This window comes from Girardinichthys multiradiatus, chromosome 8 (assembly GCF_021462225.1).
Source record: "Girardinichthys multiradiatus isolate DD_20200921_A chromosome 8, DD_fGirMul_XY1, whole genome shotgun sequence".
In the NCBI taxonomy this organism is placed as follows: domain Eukaryota; kingdom Metazoa; phylum Chordata; class Actinopteri; order Cyprinodontiformes; family Goodeidae; genus Girardinichthys; species Girardinichthys multiradiatus.
The window spans coordinates 15647550-15666342 of NC_061801.1; the positions used below are offsets into that span (position 1 = coordinate 15647550).

Consider the following 18793-nt stretch of genomic DNA (forward strand, 5'->3'; position numbering starts at 1 on the left):
CACGACCATTCTGTCAGGGGGGCAGACAGGTGTTGAGGAGGAAGCTTGTTGCATTTTACTTTTAAGAAGTCCACATTGCAGATTTTTCTTGGACACTTTTGGCCTTTTTTTTTTTATTATTATTTGCTTATGGTTCATTTGGGCTGTGAGTTCTTGAAAATCTTTATTTAACTGAAACCAAGACAAGGAGGCGCAGAAAATAAAAAAAATAGATCTGCTGTAGAGGGAAGATCGAATTAAGCTGAAGTATGACTCAGATGCATTTCTCAAACATCTGTTTGCAAAAATAATCCGGGAAAATCACCTCATTATATCCACAAAGCAAACTCTGTTTTAGTTACATAACATATATAATATCTTTGAGGTGAGATAGTAAAACCTAGCCATCTAAACTTTATTTAAGCACCTTATAAGTGTAGCACAATCATAACTGTGAGTAGTCATAACCATATGTGTGTGCTGTTGTTTTTTAGGCACTGGGAGGCCATAAAGAAGTGGGATGAAGCTATCCAGCTGACTCCAGACAACTCACTGCTGTACGAAATGAAATCTCAGGTATATATTGATTTCTCAGGGATTGCCTGGCATCTTTAAGGATTTTTCTTTTTTGAATTTTTTTAACGTCCCAATGACAAGCTTCTATGTATTTATTGGATTTTGTGTGACAAAGCTACAAGTCTAAGAAGGGTGGAGTGCATTTGTTTCAGCTCCCCTGAGCTTACTTTTCAGAACCGTCTTTCACTGTGATTAAAGCTGCGGGTCTTTTGGGGTATGTCTCTATCAGTTTTATACACTTAGAAAATCTTCAAAAATAGCTCAAACTCAATCAGATTGGCTGGAAAATCTTCGGCAAACAGCTATTCATCAGTCTCACATATTCTAAATTGGATTTAGGTCTGCACTTTGACTGGACCATTCTAACTCATGAATGTGCTTTGATCTAAACCACTCCAGTGTATCTCCTTCGACCCCATGTAAAATCTGCCCTTTCTAGTAGCTTCATCTTCCAGGATTATCCTGTTAGCTGGATCCATTTTCCCATTAACTGTCCAGCTTCTTGGTCTCTGCTGAAGGAAAGCTTACCCACAACATGATGCTGCCACCACCATGTTTAAGCATGGGTATGGTGCCTTGAGGAGATGGGAAGTGGTAGCTTTCTGCCATACATACTGTTTCAAGTTTTCACCATAAAGTTCTCTTTTGATCTCATCTGATCAAAGCACTGTCCTTCAAGTTTGCTTAGATGGACAGACCTGTACTGTCATGGAAGGCAGTTTGTCACACTGCCTTTTATTTAGGGATACTAGATTAAGTTGAGACTGAACACAAACCTACATCAAACTTTTCAGGCTTTTATTTGTGAATAAAAAGTTGAAAATAATGGAGCAGTTTGCTTCTACTTCACAGTTATCACTACATGTTGGTCTATCACGTGAAATCCAAATACAAAGTGTTGAAGTTTAAAAAAAGAAAATGTGAAAAAGTCAAGGGGTAAAAATAATCTTGCAAGATCCACCTTCCCTCATTTAATTTTTCAACGCCTCAAACATCACCAAACATGCAATGGAAGAGTTTTAGGAAATGTTATTTGTTGTCATTGATTGAAGCTGAGAATTTGAACCTGATTCTGAAACAGCCACTCTCTCAAACACCTCCATCCCTAAAATGCAATAAACTCAGTTTCTTGCTTTTTGATTCTTCTTCTTTCTGGGTCCCAGTTTTCTGTCCGTTTGTGTTGGTTAGTCAAACCAGCTATTATGGTGCCTAAATGACACACTACCTCCACTCTCTTGCATTAATGCTATTTACTGTTGTCTGATACTTAAGAAACAGCACATACAATTACTTGAGTTATTTATATTTATTTAATTAAAATTGCATCGTCACACCACTCAAATATGTATAGTTGTTTTTAACTTCAAATGGACAACAAATACTCAATAATGGCGATAATCCGGTGTCATTAATTAAGTACTCTAATCTAGCGAGTATGTTAGCAATATGAGACCAAAATAATTTGTGTGGGTGGAAAAAAAGACAGCTACAGGCTTCTTTTTAAAAGCTGAAATTCTGGGATAAATTTTACGCTGCAAGTCACTGACTGGATGCAATCTGCTGGATTTCCTTAGACAGAAACTTTTTATCCAATTTGAATAAATAACTGAATCTGACTGCACTGTTCAATGGTTACGATTAATTGGAATGTATGTACCTGACTTTTGTGAAGTGCCTTGAGACGACATGTGTTGTGAATTGGCGATATATAAATAAACTGAGTTGAATTGAATTGTTGGTTCTTTAGTGCCTTGGATTCATTTCTGGTTTTATTCTCACGTGCCTATTTAGAAAAAATTATTTCTTTACTTGGCAGAACAGTCTTGAACTAGGAGGGTGCAGTCAGGTAAAATGGAGCTCTTCCCGTTATTTATCCATTTACTATAACTAATACAATATTAGCTAACACAATAAACCCTCTATTTGTAACCATAGTCATTCTCATCACATTGAGCATTCCATGCCTAATATGATATTATCCATTACAGGAAATTTGAGAAGGAAATCATTAGTGAAGCAGGCCTGGGAAACTCTACCCCAAACAGTTTTTTGTGTTTCGTTTTTTTTTTCTTCTCATGCCATGGTGGGTTTACACACAAACTGGCCTCAGATATTTGACTATTTCAGGGTTTTTACATGCGTCGTGCACAGCTCCTGCTACTCTTGTTGATGATTTTACATCCATAAAACGAAACATCATTGCTCAGATGACGTGTATTGTGATGGTAATACTCTTCTTCTTCCTTTCAATGCTTTGTGTCAGTTTAATTTAATCATTGTTGTGCCCAACACATCCGGCATCCTGCAGGTTGAACGCTGGCATCATCTGTACAACTTTCACCTTCTCGTCTTAGATGTTTCCATCATGCAGAGGACTTGGCTGTTAGTAGCATTAAGTAATTTAGATTAGGAACATCATAGTTTTTTTGGATTAGAACTTGGATTTTAGACTAAGCTATCATAATGATGATACATAAATTGGTTAGAAAAGAACATCCTTATGGGCTGCATGGTGGTGCAGTTGGTAGCACTGTTGCCTTGCAGCAAGAAGGTCCTGGGTTCGATTCCCAGCGTCCAAAGACATGCCTGTTAGGTTAATTGGTCACTCTAAATTGCCCTTGGGTGTGAATGAGTGTGTGCATGGTTGTTTGTGTGTTGCCCTGCGATGGACTGGCGACCTGTCCAGGATGTACCCTGCCTCTCGCCCATAGACTGCTGGAGATAGGCACCCGCTCCCCCGCGACCCACTATGGATTAAGCGGTAGAAAATGATTGACTGATGACTGACAGAACATCCTTATTTGATTTTAAGATTTAATGTATCAGTAGGTAATGAAAATAATCTGTACTCTGAGATTTTCAAAAATAATTTAAATTTGTCCTCATTTGTCCAAAAGCAGATTGATTCCACGCTCCTCTGTGTGTTTTGTAAGCTAAGCACACTCTTCCTCCTTCCATAAGATTTTAGAGGGAAAATAGCAGCCAATGTGTTGCTAATCAAATGCAGTCTGTTAATCATCAGCAGGTGGAAGCACCTCTATAAAAATAGGCTTTTTGGCAGTTTGCTGGGCTAGAGCAAATAGGTGTGTGTTTTCACAAGGCCTAGAAGGAAAGACATCATCAATGACCTGAGAGAATCCGCTGCTCCTGCCAACCAGTATGGGAAGACCACTCAATGCCAGTCTTTCTAGAAGTTCACAAGTCAGCAAATTGACCTTAAAGTCAAACCAAGCACTGCTCAAAGAAAACCAAGACCTCCAGAAGAATGGACTGGTCTCAGTTAACATGTTAAGTATGAAAAATCATGACAGGGCAATTAAAAACATTTTTTAAAAGACTTAACCGTCAGTAGGAAAAAAAGCTTCCTCATGATTTCAGTCTGCAAAGAACAAATCCTGGGACCGAAGTTTCTGTCAAGCACGGTGGTGGAGGTTTGATGATCTGGGCTTGTTTTACACCCATGGGGCCTTGCAGTCATTGAGTTGACCATAAACTCCTTTTTAAGCGGAAATATTATACAGTTAAATGTGAGGAAACAAAACACACTATATCAACCCAAAGACCTCATACCACCTGCCAAGCACAGTGGTGGAGGACTGATGATCTGGGATTGGTTTGTAGGCAAAACCTGGGCAGCTTGTAGTCATTGAGTTGACTTGTTTTTAGAGATAAATGTTGGGTCATCTCTCTTAACAGCTTGATCAGAAATGGGTCCCGCACCAAAACAATGATCCCTAAACACAGCAGAAAATCTGCAACAGAATGACTGAAAAATAAAAGGATCTACAGGTCCTTCTCAAAATATTAGCATATTGTGATAAAGTTCATTATTTTCCATAATGTAATGATGAAAATTTAACATTCATATATTTTAGATTCATTGCACACTAACTGAAATATTTCAGGTCTTTTATTGTCTTAATACAGATGATTTTGGCATACAGCTCATGAAAACCCAAAATTCCTATCTCACAAAATTAGCATATCATTAAAAGGGTCTCTAAACGAGCTATGAACCTAATTATCTGAATCAACGAGTTAACTCTAAACACCTGCAAAAGATTCCTGAGGCCTTTAAAACTCCCAGCCTGGTTCATCACTCAAAACCCCAATCATGGGTAAGACTGCCGACCTGACTGCTGTCCAGAAGGCCACTATTGACACCCTCAAGCAAGAGGGTAAGACACAGAAAGAAATTTCTGAACGAATAGGCTGTTCCCAGAGTGCTGTATCAAGGCACCTCAGTGGGAAGTCTGTGGGAAGAAAAAAGTGTGGCAGAAAACGCTGCACAACGAGAAGAGGTGACCGGACCCTGAGGAAGATTGTGGAGAAGGGCCGATTCCAGACCTTGGGGGACCTGCGGAAGCAGTGGACTGAGTCTGGAGTAGAAACATCCAGAGCCACCGTGCACAGGCGTGTGCAGGAAATGGGCTACAGGTGCCGCATTCCCCAAGTCAAGCCACTTTTGAACCAGAAACAGCGGCAGAAGCGCCTGACCTGGGCTACAGAGAAGCAGCACTGGACTGTTGCTCAGTGGTCCAAAGTACTTTTTTCGGATGAAAGCAAATTCTGCATGTCCTTCGGAAATCAAGGTGCCAGAGTCTGGAGGAAGACTGGGGAGAAGGAAATGCCAGAAGTCCAGTGTCAAGTACCCACAGTCAGTGATGGTCTGGGGTGCCGTGTCAGCTGCTGGTGTTGGTCCACTGTGTTTTATCAAGGGCAGGGTCAATGCAGCTAGCTATCAGGAGATTTTGGAGCACTTCATGCTTCCATCTGCTGAAAAGCTTTATGGAGATGAAGATTTCATTTTTCAGCACAACCTGGCACCTGCTCACAGTGCCAAAACCACCGGTGAATGGTTTACTGACCATGGTATCACTGTGTTCAATTGGCCTGCCAACTCTCCTGACCTGAACCCCATAGAGAATCTGTGGGATATTGTGAAGAGAACGTTGAGAGACTCAAGACCCAACACTCTGGATGAGCTAAAGGCCGTTATCGAAGCATCCTGGGCCTCCATAAGACCTCAGCAGTGCCACAGGCTGATTGCCTCCATGCCACGCCATATTGAAGCAGTCATTTCTGCAAAAGGATTCCCGACCAAGTATTGAGTGCATAACTGTACATGATTATTTGAAGGTTGACGTTTTTTGTATTAAAAACACTTTTCTTTTATTGGTCGGATGAAATATGCTAATTTTGTGAGATAGGAATTTTGGGTTTTCATGAGCTGTATGCCAAAATCATCCGTATTAAGACAATAAAAGACCTGAAATATTTCAGTTAGTGTGCAATGAATTTAAAATATATGAATGTTAAATTTTCATCATGACATTATGGAAAATAATGAACTTTATCACAATATGCTAATATTTTGAGAAGGACCTGTACTTGTTGCAATGGCCTAGTCAAGGTCCAGACTTTTGTATGATTGAGATGCTTTGTATGAACTCAGTAACCTGAAGAGGTGTTGCAAAGAAGAGTTGGCCCAAGTCCCTCCAGGGTGATGAGAGACACTGATAAAGTATACTTTTAGATTGTTTTTTCACAAGTTGTTGAATTTTGGGTTGTAGTTTGTTGTTCAAACACAGCTTGGCTTCATCTTTGTTTAATAAGTAATGAATGTGTGAAATATGTCATATGCTTTTGTACACTTGAGAGTGAATTGTTTTAGAACCTGCCAAGTATCAGATTGTTCAGTGCTGTCTGGATTTGTTAAACTCCTGGTTTGAAAAAGGGTGTTCTTTTTTCTTTCTGTGTGTGTGTATTAACCAAGAGCTGTAGGGTTATATATCACAGACAAGAATCTACCAGGTAAGCTCATACCAAAGTGTGTTTAAGAGATTGAGGAGGGGAATGAGTTCACTGCAGCAATGACACATGAGCTTGAGTTAGCGGAGATGCCATTGAACTCCAGAAAGAAATTTGAAGCCCATGACTTTGCTGTAGCTTTGCACACTTCTCCTTATGTTCACATTGATAACTGTAAACCCTAAAAGCTCTAGGCACAAAACTAAATGTTTCTGTTATAATATAAATAACATTTCTGCAAATATTTGTTGCCAGTATTTTAACTTTTGCTGAAAATGTACAATGAGACTGATTTTTCAATCTTCAGTAGAGCTGTTAAAGTTTTATTGATCCCTTCCCGTTCTGTCAGATCACATTTACTGGAGAAAATTCAATCCAACTTTAACGTACCTAAACTTTTAACTATCACATTGATCCATGTATTATATACTGCTCATAAAAATTAAAGGAACACTTTTAATCTGAGTCAGTATCAAGTCAGTTAAACGTCTGGAATTGTGATCGGGTTAGTTCAGTAGTCAAGGGGGTTGTTAATCACTGTCAGCTGTTTTGGTGTTAATGATATTAACAACAGGTGTACTATAGGGGCAATTTTGAGATGATCCCAAATACAGAATTGGTTTTGCAGGTGGCGGCCACAGATGTTTTCCCCTCCTCATTATCTTGACTGCTTTTCATTAGCTTTGCATTTGACCAGGGTCAATGTCACTACTGGAAGCGTGAGGTGATACCTGGACCCTACGGAGGTTGTACGGGCACTCCAACTCCACCAGGATGGCACATCAGTATGTTGCCAGAAGGTTTGTCTGTGTCTTCCAGCACCATCTCAAGAGCATGGAGATTCCAGGAGACAGGGAGTTACTCCAGTAGAGCTGGACAGGGCTGTCAGAGATCTTTAATCCATCAGCAAGACCGGTATGTGTTCCTTTGTTCAAGGAGGAGCAGGATGAGAACTGGCAAAGCCCTGCAAGAGATTCCTAGTGAGCCACTGGCATGAATGTATGTGACCGAACCAATAGAAAAAGACTTCATGAGGGTGGCCTGAGGGTCCGACATCCTCTAGTAGGCCCTATGCTCACTGGCTGGCACCATGGAGCTAGAATGGCATTTGCCAAAGAACTCTGTAGTTAGCAGGGTTGGCACTGGCGCCCTATTCTTTTTAAAAATGAGAGCAGGTTGACGCTGAGCTCATGTGACAGACGTGTGAGGTTCTGGGGAAGCTGTGGTGAACGTTATGCTGCCTGCAACTTTGTTCAGCGTGATCGATTTGGTAGTGGGTCAGTGTTGGTCTGGGGAGGCATATTCATGGAGGGATGTACAGACATTCACATGATAAATGATGGCACCCTGATTTCCATTAGGTATCAGGATAAAATCCTTAGACCCATTGTTAGACCCTTAACTGGTGCAGTGGGTTCCTCCTGGTTCCTCTGACGCCACCAGGCTGCACCTCAGAATGTCCAGGAGCTCAGTGATAGCCAGTATCTGGGAGGAGGTACCCCAGGACACCCTCCGTCATCTCATAAGGATCATGCCCTAATGCATCATTTTGTTTCTAACACATTCCATATCACAGAGAACAAAAACCTTGAATGAACTTTGAAAATGAAAAATATTTATTTTAATTGTCAATATTGAACTTTCTCAGAAAATTACAATTTTTCTTATACAGACAAAATGCAGAAGTTGTATATTTCTGTAATCAAAAACCAACCAATTCATATATGTTCACATACAGGGGTTGGACAATGAAACTGAAACACCTGGTTTTAGACCACAATAATTTATTAGTATGGTATAGGGCCTCCTTTTGCGGCCAATACAACGTCAATTCATCTTGGGAATGACATATACAAGTCCTGCACAGTGGTCAGAGGGATTTTAAGCCATTCTTCTTGCAAGATAATGGCCAGGTCACTACGTGATACTGGTGGAGGAAAACGTTTCCTGACTCGCTCCTCCAAAACACCCCAAAGTGGCTCAATAATATTTAGATCTGGTGACTGTGCAGGCCATGGGAGATGTTCAACTTCACTTTCATGTACATCAAACCAATCTTTCACCAGTCTTGCTGTGTGTATTGGTGCATTGTCATCCTGATAAACAGCACCGCCTTCAGGATATAATGTTTGAACCATTGGATGCACATGGTCCTCAAGAATGGTTCGGTAGTCCTTGGCAGTGACACGCCCATCTAGCACAAGTATTGGGCCAAGGGAACTCCATGATATGGCAGCCCAAACCATCACTGATCCACCCCCATGCTTCACTCTGGGCATGCAACAGTCTGGGTGGTACGCTTCTTTGGGGCTTCTCCACACCGTAACGCTCCCGGATGTGGGGAAAACAGTAAAGGTGTACTCATCAGAGAACAATACATGTTTCACATTGTCCACAGCCCAAGATTTGCGCTCCTTGCACCATTGAAACCGACGTTTGGCATTGGCATGAGTGACCAAAGGTTTGGCTATTTCAGCCCGGCCGTGTATATTGACCCTGTGGAGCTCCCGACGGACAGTTCTGGTGGAAACAGGAGAGTTGAGGTGCACATTTAATTCTGCCGTGATTTGGGCAGCCGTGGTTTTATGTTTTTTGGATTCAATCCGAGGTTGCACCCTTTCAGACAGCCTCTTCTTGCGTCCACAGTTAATCCTGTTGGATGTGGTTCGTCCTTCTTGGTGGTATGCTGACATTACCCTGGATATCGTGGCTCTTGATACATCACAAAAACTTGCTGTCTTGGTCACAGATGCGCCAGCAAGACGTGCACCAACAATTTGTCCTCTTTTGAACTCTGGTATGTCACCCATAATGTTGTGTGCATTTCAATATTTTGAGCAAAGCTGTGCTGTTACCCTGCTAATTGAACCTTCACACTCTGCTCTTACTGGTGCAATGTGCAATCAATGAAGACTGGCTACCAGGCTGGTTCAATTTAGCCATGAAACCTCCCACATTAAATGACAGGTGTTTCAGTTTCATTGTCCAACCCCTGTATGCTTTTGTGTTGTCTGTTTAATTGGTTGTAGATCTCTAACAAATAACTCGTTAAATAGAAATATTGAAAAGATAAGTGGAACAATTTTATTGGGATTTTATTTGAGACTTACCTGGTAACAATTGACTGATAAAGATTTTCAAACAATAATTTGCTTGACTGGCTTTAATTGACAGTCGGCTGGTCGGAAATTTTTAACTTTATGCAGTCAGTGAATGCACTACACTTAGCGCTACCAGGTCACACTGACAACAATACTCTTTTGAGAACATGATTTTACAGTTAGCTATTTTCATTCACGCTACTGGTCTAGTTCAGGGTTCAATAAAAGTGAGAAAATTCACACCTTCAGTTGGTGCGGGTTGCTTTCAAGCATAGACTTTTATGGTGCGTTCAGACCAAACGCGATTTGAGCGCCAAAAAGGCTTGTGAATTTTGAAGTCAGACGCTCTAGACGCGTGTCAGAAACACTCTAGATGCGTCTGAACAAAGTGTCGACAGATGTGTGTTGGGAGAAGCTACCCATGGTTTTTTTCCTTTGCGCTCTTTTGTGTACAATAGCAGATGCAATCAAGAGAGTGGGTTGGCTTTATTTGCTGAATAATGACAGAATGGGCACAAACTGTGACAATAATGCCCCTTTTCCACTGGCTCGTTTTAGATGCTGCGGCTCCGCTCCCCTCTGGTGGGGGGTGGCAGGAGAAACAGCATGAGAGACACTGCGGTCTGGACTGGTGAAGCTCCAGAGTTTGCCTGAAGAAGTTCTAATTTTATGAGGAAGTATTTATCTCAGCCATGGCATTAATGACACGGACTTTAAAGCGCATAACTGCGGACTTTTGACCGCGGTAAAGCTAGTTTTAGATTGGATATTCCTGCTCCGCGTATACAGCGGGACTTCCTCCTGTTTGATCTCAGGCAGCTGCTCTCTGCCTGCTCCCTCCTCCTGTGGATGCTGGTTTTGCGGTTAAGGACCATCAGTAAATGTCTGAACCAAACACGCTGTTTCATGGTCATGGTGGTATTGTTTTGTGTGTTTTGAGGGAAATGTTTGTGCATCTGAACAGCTGATTTTATGTGTGATGAGCTGGTTTAGGATGTTATTAAATACAGTGCTCTGACTGCGTGTAATTCAGAAAACTGATGTGTCCTTCTTTTTCAGGCTTCAGGCATGGTTTATGTTACAAAGCTGAGCTTCTAGTTCTTAATGGACTTAGTACCTCTGGAAACAACCTGAATCTGTTGTCGGTCTACAAGTTCAGTATCCAGGCTGCAAAATAGAAGCTTCTTTGTTAATATTATCACACTTTATAAAAACTGAGAGCAAGCTAGAAACATGTTAAAAAGATATGATTGCCATTAGGACGCACTGCAGAGGAAGTAAGGACTCCTCTTCAGTTGGCACAGTCACAGGATACTCCAAAAGTTCAGATTTCCCAAATCTAGCGTCTGCCTATTGGGACGCGCAAAACGCTCAACTTTGCATGAAAACGCCCCTGACACCCAAATTGGGTTCGGTCTGAACGCACCATTAGACCGGACCGAACAAGATCATGCAGGCAACGGATTGCTTTGGGGGCAGAATTGCTCCAGTACTACACTGATTGACAAGGAAAAAAAGCACAATCAAGAAAGTCTGTCTCATCGGGGTTTCTGTTGCTACTTTGGTGTCTCCACATAGCCCCACAAAACATTTTCAAACTCGTTTTTCGGATTCACGCTCTTACTTTGTGTTCCTTTTTCTTCTACTCAAATACGCTGCTCTTATGTCACATCATATGGTATGCTGGTAACAGCTCACATTCACACTGCAAGCGAACCACTCCAAGGTCTATTCCCCCCCTCAAGATTCGGATAAAGCGTGCCAAGGGTGTGGTTCTCTGGTCCATTTCAAGGTTTGGGATGGCGTTCACCCTGCTTGTAATATAAATACTGTAGTGACCCATAGGTGCCTCTGGTGTATTTTGAGGCTTGTGTCATAGTAGGACTGTTCAATAGGCCTCCATTTGTCAACTTGACTTGCTGTTATTTTACTACTTTTCTATTGGTGCAGAGGTGCTGGACGGTGGAGTTAGATGGAGAGAATTGTGCATCATGAGTTAAGTGCGTGTCCTCCACAATTCGTTCTGTACTCGTACTCGTCATCTTCCATTTCATCTGGGAGCGGGTCGCGTAAAGACACCCAGACCCCCCTTTACCCAGACACCTCCTCCAGCTCCTCCGGGGGGAGCCCAAGGCCAGCCGAGAGAAATGGTCCCTCCAGCTTGTCCTGAGCTGTGCCCTGGGCGTGCAGGAGGTTTTCAGTATAGATGCCTGAGCCACCTCAACTGGCTCCTCTCAATGTGGAGGAGCAGCGGCTCTACTCTCCTCCCGGATGGCCAAGCTCCTCACCCTATCTCTAATGGTGCGTTCACACCGAACGCGGATTCTGCGAATATTTTGCGTCATTTGTGTGCTTTTGCCCGCTTGACATTCCGCATGAACTCCGCGTTGCCATTTGGCAACAAGCGGCAACGCTTCGCCGCGTTATCAAATACGAGGAGCTTCCATCTGTTGCTTGCTGGTTTCAACTGAACATGGTGGACATGGATTTCACGGACCTAATTACAGTGTTTTACCTGTGGAGAGCCGAAAAACGCCGCCGGTGTCGGCGTCCCTGGGTTCACCAGATTCTTCAGGGACGGGAACAGTTTGGAGATTACCACCACCTACTCCAGGAGCTGCGTCTGGGTGACGATCGATTTCAGCGGTACTTCCGTCTATCCAGGACCCAGTTCGAAGATCTGCTGTCCCGCGTTGGGAGACGAATCGGCCTCCGGGACACCCACCAAAGGCGCTGTATCCCCGCTGTTGAATGCCTCTCCATCTGTCTTCGGTGAATAAATAAATCTCAGCTCATTAAAAAAACTGCCGATTTTTAATGTCCACATCTCCTAAATTCAAGATATTTGTGCCTAAACATAACCAGGCCAGGTCCTTTCTGTACTTGTCTCAGTAAAAGTAATTAGTTGAGTCATACCACTCTGGCTTGTCGCACACCGCCACTATGATCTGGTCCTCCATCTTCACTGACAGTCGCTTCTTCTCCGCTGCGGTCTTTCACCCTATGTCACAGCCACATCCAGTCCCTGGTAGGTCCACGCGACGCGAATTTAGGAAAAAGTTAAGATTTTTCAACTCGTCCATCGCTCCACTCCCGCTTCGCTCGGCGCGCCTTCCGCACCGCGTCCTTCGTCTCCTTCGCACCGCCTCGTGCCGCTCCGCTCTTGAACACGCCTCTATATAGGGATAACATGTAAATCGGTGGCTCCTGTTGCAGAATCCGCGTTCGGTTTTGAACGCACCATAAGAGAGTGCTCAGCCACCCTATGGAGGAAGCTCATTTCAGCCATCATGACCCAAAGTTCATGGCCATAGGTGAGGGCAGGAACGTAGACCGACCGGTAAACTGAGAGCTTCGCTTTTCACCTCAGCTCTCTCTTCACCACAACGGACCAGCACAGCGTCTCCATTACTTCGGCAGCCGCATCGATTTGTCTGTCGAACTCCCGCTCCATTCTCCCCTCGGCAAGAACTCCCCTCCAACCTGAAGAGGGCAAGCCACCCTTTTCCGGTCGAGAACTATGGCCTCGGACTTGGAGGAATGATCTTCATCCCAGCCGCTTAACACTCGGCTTCGAACCGCCCCAGTGCATGCTGTAGGTCTTTGCTAATGGGGTCCAGCAGGACCACGTCATATGCAAAAAATAGACGAAATCCACTGGTCCCCAAACCAAATCCTATCCGGCCCTTGGCTGTGCCTAGAAATTCTGTTCATAAAAGTTATGAACAGGATCGGTGACAAAGGACAGCCCTGCCGTAGTCCAACATGCACCGGGAACAAGTCCGACTTAGTGCCGGCAATGCGGACCAAACTCCTGCTCCACTTGTACAGATGTACAAGTGGAGCAGGGGCCCCTATGAAAGGGCCCCTGACTCCATACTCCTGAAGTACCCCCCACAGTGCACCACGAGGGATGCAGTCAAATGCCTTCTCCTGGTCCACCAAACACATGTGGACTGGTTGGGCAAACTCTCATGAACCCTCTTGTACCCTGCATAAGGTGTAGAGCTGGTTCAGTGTTCCACGGCCGGGACGAAAACCACACTGCTCCTCCTGAAGCCGAGGTTCGACTTTCGGTCGGACTCTCCTCTCCAATGCCCTGGCGTAGGCCTTACCAGGGAGGCTGAGGAGTGGGATCCCCCTATAGTTGGAACACACCCTCCGGTCACCCTTCTTATGAAGGGGGACCACCACCCCGGTCTGCCAGTCCAGAGGCACTGTCCCCTACCGCCATGCAATGTTGAAGATGAGTGTCAACCATGACAGCCCCACAACATCCAGAGACTTGAGGTACTCAGGGCGGGTCTCATCCACCCCCAAAGCCCTGCCACCATGGAGCTTTTTAACCACCTCGGTGACTTCAGTCTGGATGATGAAAGAGTCCAACCCCGGGTCCCCAGCTTCTGTTTCCACCAGGGAATGCGTGATGGCAGGATCTAGGAGATCCTCGAAGTACTCCTTCCACCGCCTGATAATGTCCCCACTCATGGTCAGCAGCCTCCCACCCTCACTGTAAACAGTGTTGGTGAAGCACTGCTTCCCCCTCCTGAGGCGCCGGACGGTTTGCCAGAATCGCTTCGAGGTCAATCGGTAGTCCTTCTCCATGGCCTCACCGAACTCCTCCCAGGCCCGACTTTTTGCCTCTGCCACTCGGACTCTATGTCTCCATCCTCCCCCGGAATCTGGTCAAAGCTCTTCCGGAGGTGGGAGTTGAATATACCCCTGCCCGAGGGCTCCGCCAGACGTTCCCAGCAGACCCTCACTATACACTTGGGCCTGCCAAATCTGTCCGGCTTTCTCCTCTTCCAGCGGATCCAACTCACCGCCAGATGGTGATCAGTGGACAGTACAGCCCCTCTCTTCACCCAACCCGAAGGCGCAGGGATGTGACCCTCATATCCACTGGGGTAAATCCCAACACGAGATGGCTGAGCTGGAGGGCAAGAAGCAAACCCAGCACAACTTGCCACCTCTCCCCACGGGCCACGCCAGACTAGAAAAGAGTCCAATCTCTCTCGAGGAGCTGGGTACCATAGCCCACGCTGTGCATGGAGGTGAGCCCGACTATTTGTATTCAATATCTTGACCTCCCGCACAAGCTCAGGCTCCTTCCCACTCAGTGAGGTGACATTTCACATCCCTAGAGCCAGCCTAAGCATCCGGGGATCTCCACCTTCGTCTGCTGCGGTCCTCTTTGCACCGGTCCCTCATGGTTCCCACTGCAGGTGGTGGGCCAACTGGGGGATGGCCTTGCTTCTCTCGTTCAGGCTTGGCCCGACCTGGTCCCGCAAGGAACAACTCAGCCAGCAGGTGCTCTCTGACTAGTCCTGACCCTAGGCCTGGCTCCAGGGTGGGACCGCGGGGCATTGTCAAGTGGCTCGATTTTATGGTCCTCATGAAGGCGTCTTGAACCACTCTTTGTCTGACCCTTCACCCAGAGCCTGTTTGCTGTGGGAGACCCTACCAGGGGCATTTAAGCCCCAGACCACATAGCCTCTAAGATCATTCAAGCACTCAAACCCCTCCACCATGTTAAGGTGGTGGTTCAATGAGGGGCAATGTTTGTTAATGTAATTAGAAAAAAAAAATTTTTTTATTTACATTAACACAATGTGTTCCGCGTTAATGTAAATCAAAACACATTTTGTTCCTTTGGAATCAGGAAGTGTTTAAAGAGCAAACCAAGCTGTAGTGTTCAGCGTTCTCCACACGCTCGCCATGATATTTAATGACCACTCACAGCAGAAAGGATGCTGTGAGCAGTCAATGCTCTTTTTTCCATCTTCTTAAAGAGAATTTGGAATTGGTTAAAACTGATGTCTGCTCAAGATAAAAAAAAGGATTTAAAAAATTGGCCACGAATCGGTCTCTGTTTAGATTTTCTGTGATAGACTAAAACAAAGTAGTGCATAACTGTGAAGTGAAAGAAAAAGGATACATGGTTTTCATATTTTGTTTACATAAAAATCTGATATGTGTTGCTTGGATTTGTATCAAGCCCCCTTTATCCTGATACCCCTAAATAAAACCCTTTGCAAACGGATGCCATCAAAGACCACATATGTGTAATTGCATCTGTGTTAAGATTTATTTTTGTTGTAAATTTGTATAAAAAGTCGTGTGATTAATTAAATGCTTAAAAACATTAAAATGAAAGAAAAAAGTTAATTCTAAAATTATAATCATGTTATAATATTTCACTATTAACTCTCTTCTCACCCAGAGGATTGGGGTTTTGGTGTCGCGAGTTACAGGGCCTTCTCAAAATATTAGCATATTGTGATAAAGTTAATTATTTTCCATAATGTAATGATGAAAATTTTACATTCATATATTTTAGATTCATTGCACACTAACTGAAATATTTCAGGTCTTTTATTGTCTTAATACGGATGATTTTGGCATACACCTCATGAAAACCCAAAATTCCTATCTCACAAAATTAGCATATTTCATCCGACCAATAAAATAAGTGTTTTTAATACAAAAAACGTCAACCTTCAAATAATCATGTACAGTTATGCACTCAATACTTGGTCGGGAATCCTTTTGCAGAAATGACTGCTTCAATGCGGCGTGGCATGGAGGCAATCAGCCTGTGGCACTGCTGAGGTCTTATGGAGGCCCAGGATGCTTCGATAGCGGCCTTTAGCTCATCCAGAGTGTTGGGTCTTGAGTCTCTCAACGTTCTCTTCACAATATCCCACAGATTCTCTATGGGGTTCAGGTCAGGAGAGTTGGCAGGCCAATTGAGCACAGTGATACCATGGTCAGTAAACCATTTACCAGTGGTTTTGGCACTGTGAGCAGGTGCCAGGTCGTGCTGAAAAATGAAATCTTCATCTCCATAAAGCTTTTCAGTAGATGGAAGCATGAAGTGCTCCAAAATCTCCTGATAGCTAGCTGCATTGACCTTGCCCTTGATAAAACACAGTGGACCAACACCAGCAGCTGACACGGCACCCCAGACCATCACTGACTGTGGGTACTTGACACTGGACTTCTGGCATTTTGGCATTTCCTTCTCCCCAGTCTTCCTCCAGACTCTGGCACCTTGATTTCCGAAGGACATGCAGAATTTGCTTTCATCCAAAACAAGTACTATGGACCACTGAGCAACAGTCCAGTGCTGCTTCTCTGTAGCCCAGGTCAGGCGCTTCTGCCGCTGTTTCTGGTTCAAAAGTGGCTTGACCTGGGGAATGCGGCACCTGTAGCCCATTTCCTGCACACGCCTGTGCACGGTGGCTCTGGATGTTTCTACTCCAGACTCAGTCCACTGCTTCCGCAGGTCCCCCAAGGTCTGGAATCGGCCCTTCTCCACAATCTTCCTCAGGGTCCGGTCACCTCTTCTCGTTGTGCAGCGTTTTCTGACACACTTTTTCCTTCCCACAGACTTGCCACTGAGTTGCCTTGATACAGCACTCTGGGAACAGCCTATTCGTTCAAAAATTTCTTTCTGTGTCTTACCCTCTTGCTTGAGGGTGTCAATAGTGGCCTTCTGGACAGCAGTCAGGTCGGCAGTCTTACCCATGATTGGGGTTTTGAATGATGAACCAGGCTGGGAGTTTTAAAGGCCTCAGGAATCTTTTGCAGGTGTTTAGAGTTAACTCGTTGATTCAGATGATTAGGTTCATAGCTCGTTTAGAGACCCTTTTAATGATATGCTAATTTTGTGAGATAGGAATTTTGGGTTTTCATGAGCTGTATGCCAAAATCATCCGTATTAAGACAATAAAAGACCTGAAATATTTCAGTTAGTGTGCAATGAATCTAAAATATATGAATGTTAAATTTTCATGATGACATTATGGAAAATAATGAACTTTATCACAATATGCTAATATTTTGAGAAGGACCTGTATGTATTGATTGGTGTTTTATCTATGACAATGCATGCACAGAAACATGGATAAAATATTTTATCATGTGTTTCCTGTGCAGGTGCTGACCATTCTGCATGAAGTGTTTCCAGCTGTGAAAGCAGCAGAGATGGCCGTGACGTTCAAGCCGTTGTGGTGGGAGGGCTGGCGGACTCTGGGCCGGGCGCAGCTCAACCTGGGAGAGGTGGACCTGGTGAGTAATGGTGGTTCTTCAAGGAGAATGAAAGGCTTGGTTAACAGAAAACAACTGCTGATATTTTCTATCATCGTTTCAAGGAGTGAAGAGCAGTCAGGGGAGGTCATCATTAGAAATAAAGTACTACCAATGACAAGAGAAAATACATTTGTCCACCTGACTCTATAAATTAGTTTTCTGTAATATTTCATCATTTTTATGGTCAGATTAGCTGAATTTCAAATACTTTGGGGGAAAGGCAAGGCGAGTTGAGGCAGTGAATAGCTGTGTCACACGCTGACTGATGCAGGCAATTGGTGCATGTCCATTTTCGCTCTCTTTTTATATTGCCAATATACATGCTGGATTACACATGTACTAAACATGCTGAAGTTCCATGGTCTGTCTAATATATTTAATGAATGTGTGGGACATATTTAATCTTTATAATTAGCCACAAATACACTGTGAAAATGGACAGGGTGAGGCAAAAAGTACAGAGCCAGATAGATAGGGGGCAGTGCTGAGCCCCATAGGCACAGACAGCTGACAGCACGTTGCTACGTACTCTAGCTACTCAGAAGGCAGGGGTGGTTTGACCCAGGCGCGTAGCTAGACCTTCCGGGGCGGAAGCCCTGGATGTTTTCTGAATAGCCCCGGACTTCTTGATAGAAGAAATTTAGAAGTATTAAAAAGATGCAGCCACAATATGGTATTGGACTTCAAATTTTTATTTAAAAACATTCAGATTTTTTCAATTGTGTTCCATAGAATCAACTCCCGCTCCACCTAACCTGACAATGAGTTAAAAGGAGAAGACAAAAAATAGTTATTTGCGCACTCGCAGCACAGCGAATGCGCAACTACGCGCACAGGCAGAGACTGACTCCATTCTGGAGAAGTCCAGAACAGCAGTTTACTCCAGGTCGACCTGCCTCCTTCATTGCCTGAAAAGTTACACTTAGCGACTCACTTAGGGCTCATTTCAGAGCAACCACGGAGCCAACAGGAGAGTGGGAGCCTGGTGGGTGTGTGTGTTCAGGAACAGGTGGACGCTGAGCGGTATAACCCAGGAGAAGACAGCGGTAAAACTTGAATGCTGACTCGGAAGGGGTTAATTGTAAGTTACAGCCAATCACTGATTCACCCAGCAAGACATGAGGTGGAGGTTCACTCTAATGAGCATCATCAGGGTCATGATGAGGAACTTTCACCTGAACTACAGGTGAAGTTAAATGATGTGGCTGTGATAGAAAACAGTAGCAACCTTC

At 44.1% G+C, this 18793-nt stretch overlaps 1 protein-coding gene across 3 annotated transcripts in view; it reads left to right on the plus strand.

The window, feature by feature from the left end:
• The window catches only part of ttc33 (tetratricopeptide repeat domain 33), a 38328-nt gene that overhangs the window by 7909 nt on the left and 11626 nt on the right, over positions 1–18793 (plus strand). For all 3 annotated transcript variants that reach the window (XM_047373128.1, XM_047373126.1, XM_047373127.1), the window contains exons 3-4: positions 474–555; positions 17409–17540. In XM_047373128.1, coding sequence (XP_047229084.1) covers positions 474–555; positions 17409–17540 — 214 coding nt within the window. The remainder of the gene's footprint in view (positions 1–473; positions 556–17408; positions 17541–18793) is intronic.